Raw genomic sequence first — 19,654 nt, 5'->3', positions numbered from 1 at the left:
AACTGTACACAGTGCGCCCAGTGTGATATAGAGACAGGAACTGTACACAGTGCTCCCAGTGTGATATGGAAACTGGAACTGTACACAGTGCTCCAAGTGTGATATGGAGACAGGAACTGTCCACAGTGCTCCCAGTGTGATATGGAAACTGGAACTGTACACAGTGCTCCCAGTGTGATATAGAGACAGGAACTGTACACAGTGCTCCCAGTGTGATATGGAAACTGGAACTGTACACAGTGCTCCAAGTGTGATATGGAGACAGGAACTGTCCACAGTGTTCCGAGTGTGGTATAGAGACTGGAACTGTACACAGTGCTCCCAGTGTGATATGGAGACAGGAACTGTACACAGTGTTCCGAGTGTGATATAGAGACAGGAACTGTACACAGTGTTCCGAGTGTGATATGGAGACAGGAACTGTACACAGTGCTCCCAGTGTGATATGGAGACTGGAACTGTACACAGTGCTCCCAGTGTGATATGGAAACTGGAACTGTACACAGTGCTCCCAGTGTGATATGGAGACTGGAACTGTACACAGTGCTCCGATTGCGATACGGAGACAGGAACTGTACACAGTGCTCCCAGTGTGATAGAGGGACAGAGGGAGTGGAGATGGAGGGATAGAGAGACAGAGGGAGTGGAGATGGAGGGATAGAGCGACAGAGGGAGTGGAGATGGAGGGATAGAGATGGAGGGATAGAGAGACAGAGGGATGGAGATGGAGGGATAGAGAGACAGAGGGAGTGGAGATGGAGGGATAGAGAGACAGAGAGACTGGAGTTGGAGGAATAGAGAGAGAGAGGGAGTGGAGATGGAGGGATGGAGAGACAGAGAGACGAGAGATGGAGGGATAGAGAGAGAGACGGGAGATGGAGGAATAGAGAAATAAAGAGACTGGAGATGGAGGGATGGAGAGACAGAGAGACTAGAGATGGAGGGATAGAGAGACAGGGAGTGGAGATGGCGGGATAGAGAGACAGAGGGAGTGGTGATGGTGGGACAGAGAGACAGAGGGAGTGGAGATGGAGGGATGGAGAGACAGAGAGACTAGAGATGGAGAGGTAGAGAGACAGAGGGAGTGGAGATGGAGGGATAGAGCGACAGGGAGTGGAGATGGAGGGATAGTGAGACAGAGGGAGTGGAGATGGAGGGATAGAGAGACAGAGGGAGTGGAGATGGAGGGATAGAGAGACAGAGGGAGTGGAGATGGAGGGATAGAGAGACAGAGAGACTGGAGATGGAGGGATAGAGAGACAGAGGTAATGGAGATGGAGGGATAGAGAGACAGAGGGAGTGGAGATGGAGGGATAGAGAGAAAGAGGGAGTGGAGATGGAGTGATAGAGATGGGGGGATGGAGAGACAGAGGGAGTTGAGATGGAGGGATAGGGAGACAGAGGGAGTGGAGATGGTGGGATAGTGAGATAGAGGTAATGGAGATGGAGGGATAGATAGACAGAGAGACTGGAGATGGAGGGATAGAGATGGAGGGATAGAGCGACAGAGGGAGTGGAGATGGAGGGATAGAGAGACAGAGAGACTGGAGATGGAGGGATAGAGAGACAGAGGTAATGGAGATGGAGGGATTGAGAGACAGAGAGACTGGAGATGGAGGGATAGAGAGACAGAGGTAATGGAGATGGAGGGATAGAGAGACAGAGAGACTGGAGATGGAGGGATAGAGAGACAGAGGTAATGGAGATGGAGGGATAGAGAGACAGAGGGAGTGGAGATGGAGGGATAGAGAGACAGAGGGAGTGGAGATGGAGGGATAGAGATGGAGGGATAGAGAGATAGAGGGATGGAGATGGAGGGATAGAGAGACAGAGGGAGTGGAGATGGAGGGATAGAGAGACAGAGGGAGTGGAGATGGAGGGATAGAGAGACAGAGGGAGTGGAGATGGAGGGATAGAGAGACAGAGCGAGTGGAGATGGTGGGATAGTGAGACAGAGAGACTGGAGATGGAGGGATAGAGATGGAGGGATAGAGAGACAGAGACTGGAGATGGAGGGATAGAGATGGTGGGATAGAGAGACAGAGGGAGTGGAGATGGAGGGATAGAGAGACAGAGGGAGTGGAGATGGAGGGATAGAGAGACAGAGGGAGTGGAGATGGAGGGATAGAGAGACAGAGGTAGTGGAGATGGAGGGATAGAGAGACAGAGGTAATGGAGATGGAGGGATAGAGAGACAGAGGGAGTGGAGATGGTGGGATAGAGAGACAGAGAGACTGGAGATGGAGGGATAGAGATGGAGGGATAGAGAGACAGAGACTGGAGATGGAGGGATAGAGATGGTGGGATAGAGAGATGGAGGGATAGAGATGGTGGGATAGAGAGACAGAGGGAGTGGAGATGGAGGGATAGAGAGACAGAGGGAGTGGAGATGGAGGGATAGAGAGACAGAGGGAGGTGAGATGGAGGGATAGAGAGACAGAGGGAGTGGAGATGGAGGGATAGAGAGACAGAGAGACTGGAGATGGAGGGATAGAGAGACAGAGGGAGTGGAGATGGAGGGATAGAGAGACAGAGGGAGTGGAGATGGAGGGATAGAGAGAGAGAGAGGGAGTGGAGTTTGAGGGATAGAGAGACAGAGGGAGTGGAGATGGTGGGATAGAGTGACTGGAGATGGAGGGATAGAGAGACCGGAGATGGAGGGATAGAGAGACCGGAGATGGAGGGATAGAGAGACCGGAGATGGAGGGATAGAGAGACCGGAGATGGAGGGATAGAGAGACAGAGAGACCGGAGATGGAGGGATAGAGAGACAGAGAGACTGGAGATGGAGGGATAGAGAGACAGAGGGAGTGGAGATGGAGGGATAGAGAGAGAGAGGGAGTGGAGATGCAGGGATAGAGAGACAGAGGGAGTGGAGATGGAGGGATAGAGAGACAGAGGGAGTGGAGATGGAGGGATAGAGAGACAGAGGGAGTGGAGATGGAGGGATAGGGAGAGGGAGTGGAGATGGAGGGATAGAGAGATAGAGGGAGTGGAGATGGAGGGATGGAGAGATAGAGGGAGTGGAGATGGAGGGATAGAGAGAGGGAGTGGAGATGGAGGGATAGAGAGAGGGAGTGGAGATGGAGGGATAGAGAGAGGGAGTGTAGATGGAGGGGCAGAGAGATAGAGGGAGTGGAGACGGAGGGATAGACAGAGAGATCTGGATTCCTGTTTCTCTCTCTCTCTCTCCACACGTCTGTCTGGATTCCCCTCTCTCACCCTCTCTCTCTCTCTCTCTCTCCACATCTCCATCTGGATTCCCGTCTCTTTCTCTCTCTCCACACGTCTGTCTGGATTCCCCTCTCTCACCCTCTCTCTCTCTCTCTCTCTCCACATCTCCATCTGGATTCCCGTCTCTTTCTCTCTCTCCACACGTCTGTCTGGATTCCCCCCTCTCACCCTCTCTCTCTCTCTCTCTCTCCACATCTCCATCTGGATTCCCGTCTCTTTCTCTCTCTCCACACGTCTGTCTGGATTCCCCCCTCTCACCCTCTCTCTCTCTCTCTCTCTCTCCACATCTCCATCTGGATTCCCGTCTCTTTCTCTCTCTCCACACGTCTGTCTGGATTCCCCCCTCTCACCCTCTCTCTCTCTCTCTCTCCACATCTCCATCTGGATTCCCGTCTCTTTCTCTCTCTCCACACAGCTGTCCACGAGTTTTTCCCGAGTCTCCTCGCTGGCTCCTAGCCTCCAATCAGATTTCCGAAGCCAAGACTGTTCTCCTGCTCATTTTGGAAAAGAATGGACACTTCCTGCAGCAGGAGCCTGTGGAACTGGACGAATCCTTTGCAGGTAATGCACCTGCTGATATATCGCTGGCTATTTCTCTTTACACCGAATTACAACACCTCTACAGTACAGGATGAGGCCATTCGGCCCATCGTCTGTGCACTGGCTCTAAAAGAGCCCTCCAGCCTAATGCCACTTCCCAGCTCTGCTCCATAGCTGCTGTAGGTTACTGCACCTCAAGTGCATATTGGAGTGTCTGTATCAATGAGTTGAGGGTTTCTGCCTCGACTACCCTTTCAGGCAGTGAGACACAAACTATCCCCACCCTCTGGGTGAAATACAATTACTCAACTCCCCTCTCATCCTTTGACAAATTACTTTAAACCTCTGCCCCCTGGTTAGTAACATCACTGCTAAGGGAAATAGGTCCTTCCTCTCCACTCTATCTAGACCCCTCATCATTTTCGACACCTCAATTAATTCTCCCCTCAGCCTCCTCTGCTCCAAGTGAAGTAACCCCAGCCGATCCAATCATTCCTCATTGTTAAAATTCCCCATTCCTGGCAACGTCCGCTGTAAATCTCCTCATCACCCTCTCATGTGTGATAATATTCTTCCTGTAATACTGTGAACAGACTGTACTCAATACTCTAGCTGTGGCCCAACTAGTGTTCTAGACAGTTCCAGCAAACAGACCCAATATTATAGTCTGAGCATCAGCAAGGAAAGGAAAGTATCCCGTTTTCCACCTTGACCAAACTATCTACCAGCCCTGCCGACAGATATTGGACCTGTACACAGTGCTCCGAGTGTGATATGGAGACAGGAACTGTACACAGTGCTCCGAGTGTGATATGGAGACAGGAACTGTATACAGTGCTCCCAGTGTGATATAGAGACAGGAACTGTACACAGTGCTCCCAGTGTGATATGGAGACTGGAACAGTACACAGTGCTCCAATTGCGATACGGAGACAGGAACTGCACACAGTGCTCCCAGTGTGATATAGAGACAGGAAATGTACACAGTGCTCCGATTGTGATACGGAGACAGGAACTGTACACAGTGTTACGAGTGTGATACGGAGACTGGAACTGTACACAGTGCTCCGATTGTGATACGGAGACAGGAACTGCACACAGTGCTCCGAGTGTGATATAGAGACAGGAAATGTACACAGTGCTCCGATTGTGATACGGAGACAGGAACTGTACACAGTGTTACGAGTGTGATACGGAGACTGGAACTGTACACCGAGCTCCAAGTGTGATATGGAGACAGGAACTGTACACAGTGTTCCGAGTGTGATATGGAGACAGGAACTGTACACAGTGCTCTGAGTGTGATATGGAGACTGGAACTGTACACAGTGCTCCGAGTGTGATACGGAGACAGGAACTGTACACAGTGCTCCGAGTGTGATATGGAGACTGGAACTGTACACAGTGCTCCCAGTGTGATATGGAGACAGGAACTGTATACAGTGCTCCCAGTGTGATATGGAGACTGGAACTGTACACAGTGCTCCCAGTGTGATATGGAGACAGGAACTGTACACAGTGCTCCCAGTGTGATATGGAGACAGGAACTGTACACAGTGCTCCCAGTGTGATATGGAGACTGGAACTGTACACAGTGCTCCCAGTGTGATATGGAGACCGGAACTGCACACAGTGCTCCCAGTGTGATATGGAGACTGGAACTGTACACAGTGCTCCGATTGCGATACGGAGACAGGAACTGCACACAGTGCTCCCAGTGTGATATGGAGACTGGAACTGTACACAGTGCTCCGATTGTGATACGGAGACAGGAACTGCACACAGTGCTCCGAGTGTGATATAGAGACAGGAAATGTACACAGTGCTCCGATTGTGATACGGAGACAGGAACTGTACACAGTGCGATATGGAGACCAGAACTGTAAACAGTGCTCCAAGTGTGATATGGAGACTGGAACTGTACACAGTGCTCCCAGTGTGATATGGAGACTTGAACTGGACACAGTGTTCCGAGTGTGATATGGAGACAGGAACTGTACACAGTGCGCCCAGTGTGATATGGAGACAGGAACTGTACACAGTGCTCCCAGTGTGATAGAGAGACAGGAACTGTACACAGTGCTCCCAGTGTGATATAGAGACAGGAATTGTACACAGTGCTCCCAGTGTGATATAGAGACAGGAACTGTACACAGTGCTCCCAGTGTGATATGGAGACAGGAACTGTACACAGTGCTCCCAGTGTGATATAGAGACAGGAACTGTACACAGTGCTCCCAGTGTGATATGGAAACTGGAACTGTGCACAGTGCTCCCAGTGTGATATGGAGACAGGAACTGTACACAGTGCGCCCAGTGTGATATGGAGACAGGAACTGTACACAGTGCTCCCAGTGTGATATAGAGACAGGAACTGTACACAGTGCTCCCAGTGTGATATGGAAACTGGAACTGTACACAGTGCTCCAAGTGTGATATGGAGACAGGAACTGTCCACAGTGTTCCGAGTGTGGTATAGAGACTGGAACTGTACACAGTGCTCCCAGTGTGATATGGAGACAGGAACTGTACACAGTGTTCCGAGTGTGATATAGAGACAGGAACTGTACACAGTGTTCCGAGTGTGATATGGAGACAGGAACTGTACACAGTGCTCCCAGTGTGATATGGAGACTGGAACTGTACACAGTGCTCCCAGTGTGATATGGAAACTGGAACTGTACACAGTGCTCCCAGTGTGATATGGAGACTGGAACTGTACACAGTGCTCCGATTGCGATACGGAGACAGGAACTGTACACAGTGCTCCCAGTGTGATATGGAGACTGGAACTGTACACAGTGCTGCAAGTGTGATATGGAGACTGGAACTGTACACAGTGCTCCGATTGTGATACGGAGACAGGAACTGCATACAGTGCTCCGATTGTGATACGGAGACAGGAACTGTACACAGTGTTCCGAGTGTGATACGGAGACTGGAACTGTACACCGATCTCCAAGTGTGATACGGAGACTGGAAATGTACACAGTGCTCCGAGTGTGATATGGAGACAGGAACTGTACACAGTGTTCCGAGTGTGATACGGAGACTGGAACTGTACACCGATCTCCAAGTGTGATACGGAGACTGGAAATGTACACAGTGCTCCGATTGTGATACGGAGATTGGAACTGTACACAGTGCTCCGAGTGTGATATGGAGACTTGAACTGTACACAGTGTTCCGAGTGTGATATAGAGACAGGAACTGTACACAGTGCTCCCAGTGTGATATGGAGACAGGAACTGTACACAGTGCTCCAAGTGTGATATAGAGACAGGAACTGTACACAGTGCTCCGAGTGTGATATAGAGACAGGAACTGTACACAGTGCTCCCAGTGTGATATGGAGACAGGAACTGTGCACAGTGCTCCCAGTGTGATATGGAGACTTGAACTGGACACAGTGTTCCGAGTGTGATATTGAGACAGGAACTGTACACAGTGCTCCCAGTGTGATATGGAGACAGGAAATGTACACAGTGTTCCGAGTGTGATATGGAGACAGGAACTGTACACAGTGCTCCGAGTGTGATATGGAAACAGGAACTGCACACAGTGCTCCCAGTGTGATATGGAGACTGGAACTGTACACAGTGCTCCCAGTGTGATATGGAGACTTGAACTGTACACAGTGCTCCCAGTGTGAAATAGAGACAGGAACTGTACACAGTGCTCGCAGTGTGATATGGAAACTGGAACTGTACACAGTGCTCCCAGTGTGATATGGAGACAGGAACTGTACACACTGCTCCCAGTGTGATATGGAGACAGGAACTGCACACAGTGTTCCGAGTTAGATATGGAGACAGGAACTGCACACAGTGTTCCGAGTGTGATATGGAGACTGGAACTGTACACAGTGCTCAGAGTGTGATATGGAGACAGGAACTGTACACAGTGCTCCCAGTGTGATATGGAGACAGGAACTGCACACAGTGCTCAGAGTGTGATATGGAGACAGGAACTGTACACAGTGCTCCCAGTGTGATATAGAGACAGGAACTGTACACAGTGCTCCCAGTGTGATATGGAAACTGGAACTGTACACAGTGCTCCCAGTGTGATATGGAGACAGGAACTGTACACAGTGCGCCCAGTGTGATATAGAGACAGGAACTGTACACAGTGCTCCCAGTGTGATATAGAGACAGGAACTGTACACAGTGCTCCCAGTGTGATATAGAGACAGGAACTGTACACAGTGCTCCCAGTGTGATATGGAGACAGGAACTGTACACAGTGCTCCCAGTGTGATATAGAGACAGGAACTGTACACAGTGCTCCCAGTGTGATATGGAAACTGGAACTGTGAACAGTGCTCCCAGTGTGATATGGAGACAGGAACTGTACACAGTGCTCCCAGTGTGATATGGAAACTGGAACTGTACACAGTGCTCCAAGTGTGATATGGAGACAGGAACTGTACACAGTGCGCCCAGTGTGATATAGAGACAGGAATTGTACACAGTGCTCCGAGTGTGATATGGAGACTGGAACTGTACACAGTGCTCCGAGTGTGATATAGAGACAGGAACTGTACACAGTGCTCCCAGTGTGATATGGAGACTTGAACTGTACACAGTGCTCAGAGTGTGATATGGAGACTTGAACTGTACACAGTGCTCCCAGTGTGATATGGAGACATGAACTGTACACAGTGCTCCCAGTGTGATATGGAGACAGGAACTGTACACAGTGCTCCCAGTGTGATATAGAGACTGGAACTGTACACAGTGCTCCCAGTGTGATATGGAGACAGGAACTGTACACAGTGCTCAGAGTGTGATATGGAAACTGGAACTGTACACAGTGTTCCCAGTGTGATATGGAAACTGGAACTGTACACAGTGTTCCGAGTGTGATATGGAGACAGGAACTGTACACAGTGCTCCCAGTGTGATACGGAGACAGGAACTGTACACAGTGCTCCGAGTGTGATATGGAGACTGTAACTGTACACAGTGCTCCGAGTGTGATATGGAGACAGGAACTGTACACAGTGTTCCGAGTGTGATCTGGAGACAGGAACTGTACACAGTGCTCCCAGTGTGATATGGAGACAGGAACTGTACACAGTGCTCAGAGTGTGCTATGGAGACAGGAACTGTACACAGTGCTCCCAGTGTGATATGGAGACTGGAACTGTACACAGTGCTGCAAGTGTGATGTGGAGACAGGAACTGTACACAGTGCTCCGATTGTGATACGGAGACAGGAACTGTACACAGTGCTCCGATTGTGATACGGAGACAGGAACTGTACACAGTGCTGCAAGTGTGATGTGGAGACAGGAACTGTACACAGTGCTCCGATTGTGATACGGAGACAGGAACTGTACACAGTGCTCCGATTGTGATACGGAGACAGGAACTGTACACAGTGCGCCGAGTGTGATGTGGAGACAGGAACTGTACACAGTGCTCCGAGTGTGATACGGAGACTGGAACTGTACACCGAGCTCCAAGTGTGATACGGAGACTGGAACTGTGCACAGTGCTCCCAGTGTGATATAGAGACAGGAACTGTACACAGTGCTCCGAGTGTGATATGGAGACTTGAACTGGACACAGTGTTCCGAGTGTGATATTGAGACAGGAACTGTACACAGTGCTCCCAGTGTGATATGGAGACTTGAACTGTACACAGTGTTCCGAGTGTGATATAGAGACAGGAACTGTACACACTGCTCCCAGTGTGATATAGAGACAGGAACTGTACACAGTGTTCCGAGTGTGATATTGAGACAGGAACTGTACACAGTGCTCCCAGTGTGATATGGAGACTTGAACTGTACACAGTGTTCCGAGTGTGATATGGAGACTGGAACTGTACACAGTGCTCCGAGTGTGATATGGAGACAGGAACTGTACACAGTGCTCCAAGTGTGATATCGAGACTTGCACTGTACACAGTGTTCCGAGTGTGATATAGAGACTGGAACTGTACACAGTGCTGCAAGTGTGATATGGAGACAGGAACTGTACACAGTGCTCCCAGTGTGATATAGAGACAGGAACTGTACACAGTGTTCCCAGTGTGATATGGAAACTGGAACTGTACACAGTGTTCCGAGTGTGATATGGAGACAGGAACTGTACACAGTGCTCCCAGTGTGATATGGAAACTGGAACTGTACACAGTGTTCCGAGTGTGATATGGAGACTGGAACTGTACACAGTGCTCAGAGTGTGCTATGGAGACAGGAACTGTACACAGTGCTCCCAGTGTGATCTGGAGACAGGAACTGTACACAGTGCTGCAAGTGTGATGTGGAGACAGGAACTGTACACAGTGCTCCGATTGCGATACGGAGACAGGAACTGTACACAGTACTCCGATTGTGATACGGAGACAGGAACTGTACACAGTGCTGCAAGTGTGATGTGGAGACAGGAACTGTACACAGTGCTCCGATTGTGATACGGAGACAGGAACTGTACACAGTGCTCCGAGTGTGATGTGGAGACAGGAACTGTACACAGTGCTCCGAGTGTGATACGGAGACTGGAACTGTACACCGAGCTCCAAGTGTGATATGGAGACTTGAACTGGACACAGTGTTCCGTGTGTGATATAGAGACAGGAACTGTACACACTGCTCCCAGTGTGATATAGAGACAGGAACTGTACAGAGTGCTCCCAGTGTGATATGGAGACTTGAACTGTACACAGTGTTCCGAGTGTGATATGGAGACAGGAACTGTACGCAGTGCTCCCAGTGTGATATGGAGACTTGAACTGTACACAGTGTTCCGTGTGTGATATAGAGACAGGAACTGTACACACTGCTCCCAGTGTGATATAGAGACAGGAACTGTACAGAGTGCTCCCAGTGTGATATGGAGACTTGAACTGTACACAGTGTTCCGAGTGTGATATGGAGACTGGAACTGTACACAGTGTTCCGAGTGTGATATGGAGACAGGAACTGTACACAGTGTTCCGAGTGTGATATGGAGACTGGAACTGTACACCGAGCTCCAAGTGTGATACGGAGACTGGAACTGTGCACAGTGCTCCGAGTGTGATATGGAGACTGGAACTGTACACAGTGTTCCCAGTGTGATATGGAGACAGGAACTGTACACAGTGCTCCGAGTGTGATATGGAGACTGGAACTGTACACAGTGCTCCCAGTGTGATATAGAGACAGGAACTGTACACAGTGTTCCCAGTGTGATATGGAAACTGGAACTGTACACAGTGTTCCGAGTGTGATACGGAGACAGGAACTGTACACAGTGCTCCGAGTGTGATATGGAGACAGGAACTGTACACAGTGCTCCCAGTGTGATATGGAGACTGGAACTGTACACAGTGCTCCCAGTGTGATATGGAGACTGGAACTGTACACAGTGCTCCAAGTGTGATATGGAGACTGTAACTGTACACAGTGCTCCGAGTGTGATATGGAGACAGGAACTGTACACAGTGTTCCGAGTGTGATATGGAGACAGGAACTGTACACAGTGCTCCCAGTGTGATATGGAGACTGGAACTGTACACAGTGCTCCGATTGCGATACGGAGACAGGAACTGTACACAGTGCTCCCAGTGTGATATGGAGACAGGGACTGCACACAGTGCTCCGAGTGTGATATGGAGACAGGAACTGTACACCGAGCTCCATGTGTGATACGGAGACTGGAACTGTACACAGTGCTCCGAGTGTGATATGGAGACTTGAACTGTACACAGTGTTCCGAGTGTGATATGGAGACAGGAACTGTACACAGTGCTCCCAGTGTGATATAGAGACAGGAACTGTACACAGTGTTCCGAGTGTGATATTGAGACAGGAACTGTACACAGTGCTCCCAGTGTGATATGGAGACTTGAACTGTACACAGTGTTCCGAGTGTGATATGGAGACAGGAACTGTACACAGTGCTCCGAGTGTGATATGGAGACAGGAACTGTACACAATGCTCCCAGTGTGATATGGAGACAGGAACTGTACGCAGTGCTCCAAGTGTGATATGGAGACAGGAACTGTACACAGTGCTCCCAGTGTGATATGGAGACTGGAACTGTACACCGAGCTCCAAGTGTGATACGGAGACAGGAACTGTACACAGTGCTCCAAGTGTGATATAGAGACTGGAACTGTACACAGTGCTGCAAGTGTGATATGGAGACAGGAACTGTACACAGTGCTCCGAGTGTGATATGGAGACTGGAACTGTACACGGTGTTCCGAATGTGATATGGAGACAGGAACTGTACACAGTGTTCCGAGTGTGATATGGAGACAGGAACTGTACACAGTGCTCCGAGTGTGATCTGGAGACAGGAACTGTACACAGTGCTCCAAGTGTGATATGGAGACAGGAACTGTACACAGTGTTCCGAGTGTGATATGGAGACTGGAACTGTACACAGTGCTCCGAGTGTGATATGGAGACAGGAACTGTACACAGTGCTCCCAGTGTGATATGGAGACTTGAACTGTACACAGTGCTCCCAGTGTGATATGGAGACTGGAACTGTACACCGAGCTCCAAGTGTGATACGGAGACTGGAACTGTGCACAGTGCTCCCAGTGTGATATAGAGACTGGAACTGGACACAGTGTTCCCAGTGTGATATGGAGACAGGAACTGTTCACAGTGTTCCGAGTGTGATACGGAGACTGGAACTGTACACAGTGCTCCCAGTGTGATATAGAGACAGGAACTGTACACAGTGTTCCGAGTGTGATATTGAGTCAGGAACTGTACACAGTGCTCCCAGTGTGATATGGAGACTTGAACTGTACACAGTGTTCCGAGTGTGATATGGAGACTGGAACTGTACACAGTGTTCCGAGTGTGATATGGAGACAGGAACTGTACACAGTGCTCCCAGTGTGATATGGAGACTGGAACTGTACACCGAGCTCCAAGTGTGATACGGAGACTGGAACTGTGCACAGTGCTCCCAGTGTGATATAGAGACTGGAACTGGACACAGTGTTCCCAGTGTGATATGGAGACAGGAACTGTTCACAGTGTTCCGAGTGTGATACGGAGACTGGAACTGTGCACAGTGCTCCCAGTGTGATATAGAGACTGGAACTGGACACAGTGTTCCCAGTGTGATATGGAGACAGGAACTGTACACAGTGCTCCGTTTGTGATATGGAGACAGGAACTGTACACAGTGCTCCCAGTGTGATATGGAGACAGGAACTGTACACCGATCTCCAAGTGTGATACGGAGACGGGAAATGTACACAGTGTTCCGAGTGTGATATGGAGACAGGAACTGTACACAGTGTTCCCAGTGTGATATGGAGACTTGAACTGGACACAGTGTTCCGAGTGTGATACGGAGACAGGAACTGTACACAGTGCTCCCAGTGTGATATGGAGACAGGAAATGTACACAGTGTTCCGAGTGTGATAAGGAGACAGGAACTGTACACAGTGCTCCCAGTGTGATATGGAGCCAGGAACTGTACACAGTGCTCCCAGTGTGATATGGAGACAGGAAATGTACACAGTGTTCCGAGTGTGATATGGAGACAGGAACTGCACACAGTGCTCCCAGTGTGATATGGAGACTGGAACTGTACATAGTGCTCCCAGTGTGATATGGAGACAGGAACTGTACACAGTGCTCCCAGTGTGATATAGAGACAGGAACTGTACACAGTGCTCGCAGTGTGATATAGAGACAGGAACTGTACACAGTGTTCCGAGTGTGATATAGAGACAGGAACTGTACACAGTGTTCCGAGTGTGATACGGAGACTGGAACTGTGCACAGTGCTCCCAGTGTGATATAGAGACTGGAACTGGACACAGTGTTCCCAGTGTGATATGGAGACAGGAACTGTACACAGTGCTCCGTTTGTGATATGGAGACAGGAACTGTACACAGTGCTCCCAGTGTGATATGGAGACAGGAACTGTACACCGATCTCCAAGTGTGATACGGAGACTGGAAATGTACACATTGTTCCGAGTGTGATACGGAGACAGGAACTGTACACAGTGCTCCCAGTGTGATATGGAGCCAGGAACTGTACACAGTGCTCCCAGTGTGATATGGAGACAGGAAATGTACACAGTGTTCCGAGTGTGATAAGGAGACAGGAAATGTACACAGTGCTCCCAGTGTGATATGGAGCCAGGAACTGTACACAGTGCTCCCAGTGTGATATGGAGACAGGAAATGGACACAGTGTTCCGAGTGTGATATGGAGACAGGAACTGCACACAGTGCTCATAGTGTGATATGGAGACAGGAACTGTACACAGTGCTCCCAGTGTGATATGGAGACAGGAACTGTACACAGTGCTCCCAGTGTGATATAGAGACAGGAACTGTACACAGTGCTCGCAGTGTGATATAGAGACAGGAACTGTACACAGTGTTCCGAGTGTGATATAGAGACAGGAACTGTACACAGTGCTCCGAGTGTGATATGGAGACAGGAACTGTACACAGTGTTCCGAGTGTGATATGGAGACTTAAACTGTACACAGTGCTCCAAGTGTGATATGGAGACAGGAACTGTACACAGTGTTCCGAGTGTGATATAGAGACAGGAACTGTACACAGTGCTCCCAGTGTGATATGGAGACAGGAACTGTACACAGTGCTCCAAGTGTGATATAGAGACAGGAACTGTACGCAGTGCTCCGAGTGTGATATGGAGACAGGAACTGTACACAGTGCTCCAAGTGTGATATGGAGACTGGAACTGTACACAGTGCTCCGAGTGTGATATGGAGACAGGAACTGTACACAGTGCTCCCAGTGTGATATGGAGACTTGAACTGTACACAGTGTTCCGAGTGTGATACAGAGACAGGAACTGTACACAGTGCTCCCAGTGTGATATAGAGACAGGAACTGTACACAGTGTTCCGAGTGTGATATTGAGTCAGGAACTGTACACAGTGCTCAAGGTGTGATATGGAGACTTGAACTGTACACAGTGTTCCGAGTGTGATATGGAGACTGGAACTGTACACAGTGCTCCAAGTGTGATATAGAGACAGGAACTGTACACAGTGTTCCGAGTGTGATATGGAGACAGGAACTGTACACAGTGCTCCCAGTGTGATATGGAGACTGGAACTGTACACCGAGCTCCAAGTGTGATCCGGAGACTGGAACTGTGCACAGTGCTCCCAGTGTGATATAGAGACTGGAACTGGACACAGTGTTCCCAGTGTGATATGGAGACAGGAACTGTACACAGTGCTCCGTTTGTGATATGGAGACAGGAACTGTACACAGTGCTCCGAGTGTGATATGGAGACAGGAACTGTTCACAGTGTTCCGAGTGTGATACGGAGACTGGAACTGGACACAGTGCTCCGTTTGTGATATGGAGACAGGAACTGTACACAGTGCTCCCAGTGTGATATGGAGACAGGAACTGTACACCGATCTCCAAGTGTGATACGGAGACAGGAACTGTACACAGTGTTCCGAGTGTGATATGGAGACAGGAACTGTACACAGTGTTCCGAGTGTGATATGGAGACTTGAACTGGACACAGTGTTCCGAGTGTGATACGGAGACAGGAACTGTACACAGTGCTCCCAGTGTGATATGGAGACAGGAAATGTACACAGTGTTCCGAGTGTGATAAGGAGACAGGAACTGTACACAGTGCTCCCAGTGTGATATGGAGCCAGGAACTGTACACAGTGCTCCCAGTGTGATATGGAGACAGGAAATGTACACAGTGTTCCGAGTGTGATATGGAGACAGGAACTGCACACAGTGCTCCCAGTGTGATATGGAGACTGGAACTGTACACAGTGCTCCCAGTGTGATATAGAGACAGGAACTGTACACAGTGCTCGCAGTGTGATATAGAGACAGGAACTGTACACAGTGTTCCGAGTGTGATATAGAGACAGGAACTGTACACAGTGCTCCGAGTGTGATATGGAGACAGGAACTGTACACAGTGCTCCAAGTGTGATATGGAGACTGGAACTGTACACAGTGTTCCGAGTGTGATATGGAGACAGGAACTGTACACAGTGCTCGCAGTGTGATATGGAGACAGGAACTGTACACAGTGCTCCCAGTGTGATATAGAGACAGGAACTGTACACAGTGCTCGCAGTGTGATATAGAGACAGGAACTGTACACAGTGTTCCGAGTGTGATATGGAGACAGGAACTGTACACAGTGCTCCCAGTGTGATATGGAGACAGGAACTGCACACAGTGCTCAGAGTGTGATATGGAGACAGGAACTGTACACAGTGCTCCCAGTGTGATATGGAAACTGGAACTGTACACAGTGCTCCCAGTGTGATATGGAGACAGGAACTGTACACAGTGCGCCCAGTGTGATATGGAGACAGGAACTGTACACAGTGCTCCCAGTGTGATATAGAGACAGGAACTGTACACAGTGCTCCCAGTGTGATATAGAGACAGGAACTGTACACAGTGCTCCCAGTGTGATATGGAGACAGGAACTGTACACATTGCTCCCAGTGTGATATGGAGACAGGAACTGTACACAGTGCTCCCAGTGTGATATGGAGACAGGAACTGTACACAGTGCTCCCAGTGTGATATGGAGACTGGAACTGTACACCGAGCTCCAAGTGTGATACGGAGACTGGAACTGTGCACAGTGCTCCCAGTGTGATATAGAGACTGGAACTGGACACAGTGTTCCCAGTGTGATATGGAGACAGGAACTGTTCACAGTGTTCCGAGTGTGATACGGAGACTGAAACTGTGCACAGTGCTCCCAGTGTGATATAGAGACTGGAACTGGACACAGTGTTCCCAGTGTGATATGGAGACAGGAACTGTACACAGTGCTCCGTTTGTGATATGGAGACAGGAACTGTACACAGTGCTCCCAGTGTGATATGGAGACAGGAACTGTACACCGATCTCCAAGTGTGATACGGAGACTGGAAATGTACACAGTGTTCCGAGTGTGATATGGAGACAGGAACTGTACACAGTGTTCCCAGTGTGATATGGAGACTTGAACTGGACACAGTGTTCCGAGTGTGATACGGAGACAGGAACTGTACACAGTGCTCCCAGTGTGATATGGAGACTGGAACTGTACACAGTGCTCCGAGTGTGATATGGAGACAGGAACTGTACACAGTGCTCCCAGTGTGATATGGAGACAGGAAATGTACACAGTGTTCCGAGTGTGATAAGGAGACAGGAACTGTACACAGTGCTCCCAGTGTGATATGGAGCCAGGAACTGTACACAGTGCTCCCAGTGTGATATGGAGACAGGAAATGTACACAGTGTTCCGAGTGTGATATGGAGACAGGAACTGCACACAGTGCTCCCAGTGTGATATGGAGACAGGAACTGTACACAGTGCTCCAAGTGTGATATGGAGACAGGAACTGTACACAGTGCTCCCAGTGTGATATAGAGACAGGAACTGTACACAGTGCTCCCAGTGTGATATGGAGACAGGAACTGTACACAGTGCTCCCAGTGTGATATAGAGACAGGAACTGTACACAGTGCTCGCAGTGTGATATAGAGACAGGAACTGTACACAGTGTTCCGAGTGTGATATAGAGACAGGAACTGTACACAGTGTTCCGAGTGTGATACGGAGACTGGAACTGTGCACAGTGCTCCCAGTGTGATATGGAGACAGGAACTGTACACAGTGCTCCCAGTGTGATATAGAGACAGGAACTGTACACAGTGCTCGCAGTGTGATATAGAGACAGGAACTGTACACAGTGTTCCGAGTGTGATATAGAGACAGGAACTGTACACAGTGCTCGCAGTGTGATATAGAGACAGGAACTGTACACAGTGTTCCGAGTGTGATATAGAGACAGGAACTGTACACAGTGTTCCGAGTGTGATACGGAGACTGGAACTGTGCACAGTGCTCCCAGTGTGATATAGAGACTGGAACTGGACACAGTGTTCCCAGTGTGATATGGAGACAGGAACTGTACACAGTGCTCCCAGTGTGATATGGAGACAGGAACTGTACACAGTGCTCCCAGTGTGATATAGAGACAGGAACTGTACACAGTGCTCGCAGTGTGATATAGAGACAGGAACTGTACACAGTGTTCCGAGTGTGATATAGAGACAGGAACTGTACACAGTGTTCCGAGTGTGATACGGAGACTGGAACTGTGCACAGTGCTCCCAGTGTGATATAGAGACTGGAACTGGACACAGTGTTCCCAGTGTGATATGGAGACAGGAACTGTACACAGTGCTCCCAGTGTGATATAGAGACTGGAACTGGACACAGTGTTCCCAGTGTGATATGGAGACAGGAACTGTACACAGTGCTCCGTTTGTGATATGGAGACAGGAACTGTACACAGTGCTCCAAGTGTGATATGGAGACAGGAACTGTACACCGATCTCCAAGTGTGATACGGAGACTGGAACTGTACACAGTGCTCCCAGTGTGATATGGAGACAGGAACTGTACACAGTGTTCCGAGTGTGATATGGAGACAGGAACTGTACACAGTGTTCCCAGTGTGATATGGAGACAGGAACTGTACACCGATCTCCAAGTGTGATACGGAGACTGGAAATGTACACAGTGTTCCGAGTGTGATATGGAGACAGGAACTGTACACAGTGTTCCCAGTGTGATATGGAGACTTGAACTGGACACAGTGTTCCGAGTGTGATACGGAGACAGGAACTGTACACAGTGCTCCCAGTGTGATATGGAGCCAGGAACTGTACACAGTGCTCCCAGTGTGATATGGAGACAGGAAATGTACACAGTGTTCCGAGTGTGATAAGGAGACAGGAACTGTACACAGTGCTCCCAGTGTGATATGGAGCCAGGAACTGTACACAGTGCTCCCAGTGTGATATGGAGACAGGAAATGTACACAGTGTTCCGAGTGTGATATGGAGACAGGAACTGCACACAGTGCTCCCAGTGTGATATGGAGACTGGAACTGTACACAGTGCTCCCAGTGTGATATGGAGACAGGAACTGTACACAGTGTTCCCAGTGTGATATAGAGACAGGAACTGTACACAGTGCTCGCAGTGTGATATAGAGACAGGAACTGTACACAGTGTTCCGAGTGTGATATAGAGACAGGAACTGTACACAGTGTTCCGAGTGTGATATGGAGACAGGAACTGTACACAGTGTTCCGAGTGTGATATGGAGACTTAAACTGTACACAGTGCTCCAAGTGTGATATGGAGACAGGAACTGTACACAGTGTTCCGAGTGTGATATAGAGACAGGAACTGTACACAGTGCTCCGAGTGTGATATGGAGACAGGAACTGTACACAGTGCTCCAAGTGTGATATAGAGACAGGAACTGTACACAGTGCTCCGAGTGTGATATGGAGACAGGAACTGTACACAGTGCTCCAAGTGTGATATGGAGACTGGAACTGTACACAGTGCTCCCAGTGTGATATGGAGACAGGAAATGTACACAGTGTTCCGAGTGTGATATGGAGACAGGAACTGTACACAGTGCTCCCAGTGTGATATGGAGACTTGAACTGTACACAGTGTTCCGAGTGTGATACAGAGACAGGAACTGTACACAGTGCTCCCAGTGTGATATAGAGACAGGAACTGTACACAGTGTTCCGAGTGTGATATTGAGTCAGGAACTGTACACAGTGCTCCCAGTGTGATATGGAGACTTGAACTGTACACAGTGTTCCGAGTGTGATATGGAGACTGGAACTGTACACAGTGCTCCAAGTGTGATATAGAGACAGGAACTGTACACAGTGTTCCGAGTGTGATATGGAGACAGGAACTGTACACAGTGCTCCCAGTGTGATATTGAGACTGGAACTGTACACCGAGCTCCAAGTGTGATACGGAGACTGGAACTGTGCACAGTGCTCCCAGTGTGATATGGAGACAGGAACTGTACACAGTGCTCC

At 49.3% G+C, this 19,654-nt stretch overlaps 1 protein-coding gene across 1 annotated transcript in view; it reads left to right on the top strand.

Annotated features, from left to right (window-relative positions):
- LOC137361843 (solute carrier family 22 member 17-like) overlaps nt 1-19,654 on the top strand; it is a gene marked incomplete at its 5' end in the record, with an annotated part of 358,561 nt that overhangs the window by 136,832 nt on the left and 202,075 nt on the right. Inside the window, one exon of the mRNA XM_068026446.1 lies at nt 3,588-3,795. Coding sequence (XP_067882547.1) covers nt 3,588-3,795 — 208 coding nt within the window. The remainder of the gene's footprint in view (nt 1-3,587; nt 3,796-19,654) is intronic.

The sequence above is a fragment of the Heterodontus francisci genome, unplaced genomic scaffold, assembly GCF_036365525.1.
Source record: "Heterodontus francisci isolate sHetFra1 unplaced genomic scaffold, sHetFra1.hap1 HAP1_SCAFFOLD_813, whole genome shotgun sequence".
Lineage (NCBI taxonomy): Eukaryota > Metazoa > Chordata > Chondrichthyes > Heterodontiformes > Heterodontidae > Heterodontus > Heterodontus francisci.
The sequence above is the reverse complement of the archived record's forward strand: the minus strand, read 5'-3'. Positions and strand labels throughout refer to the sequence as shown.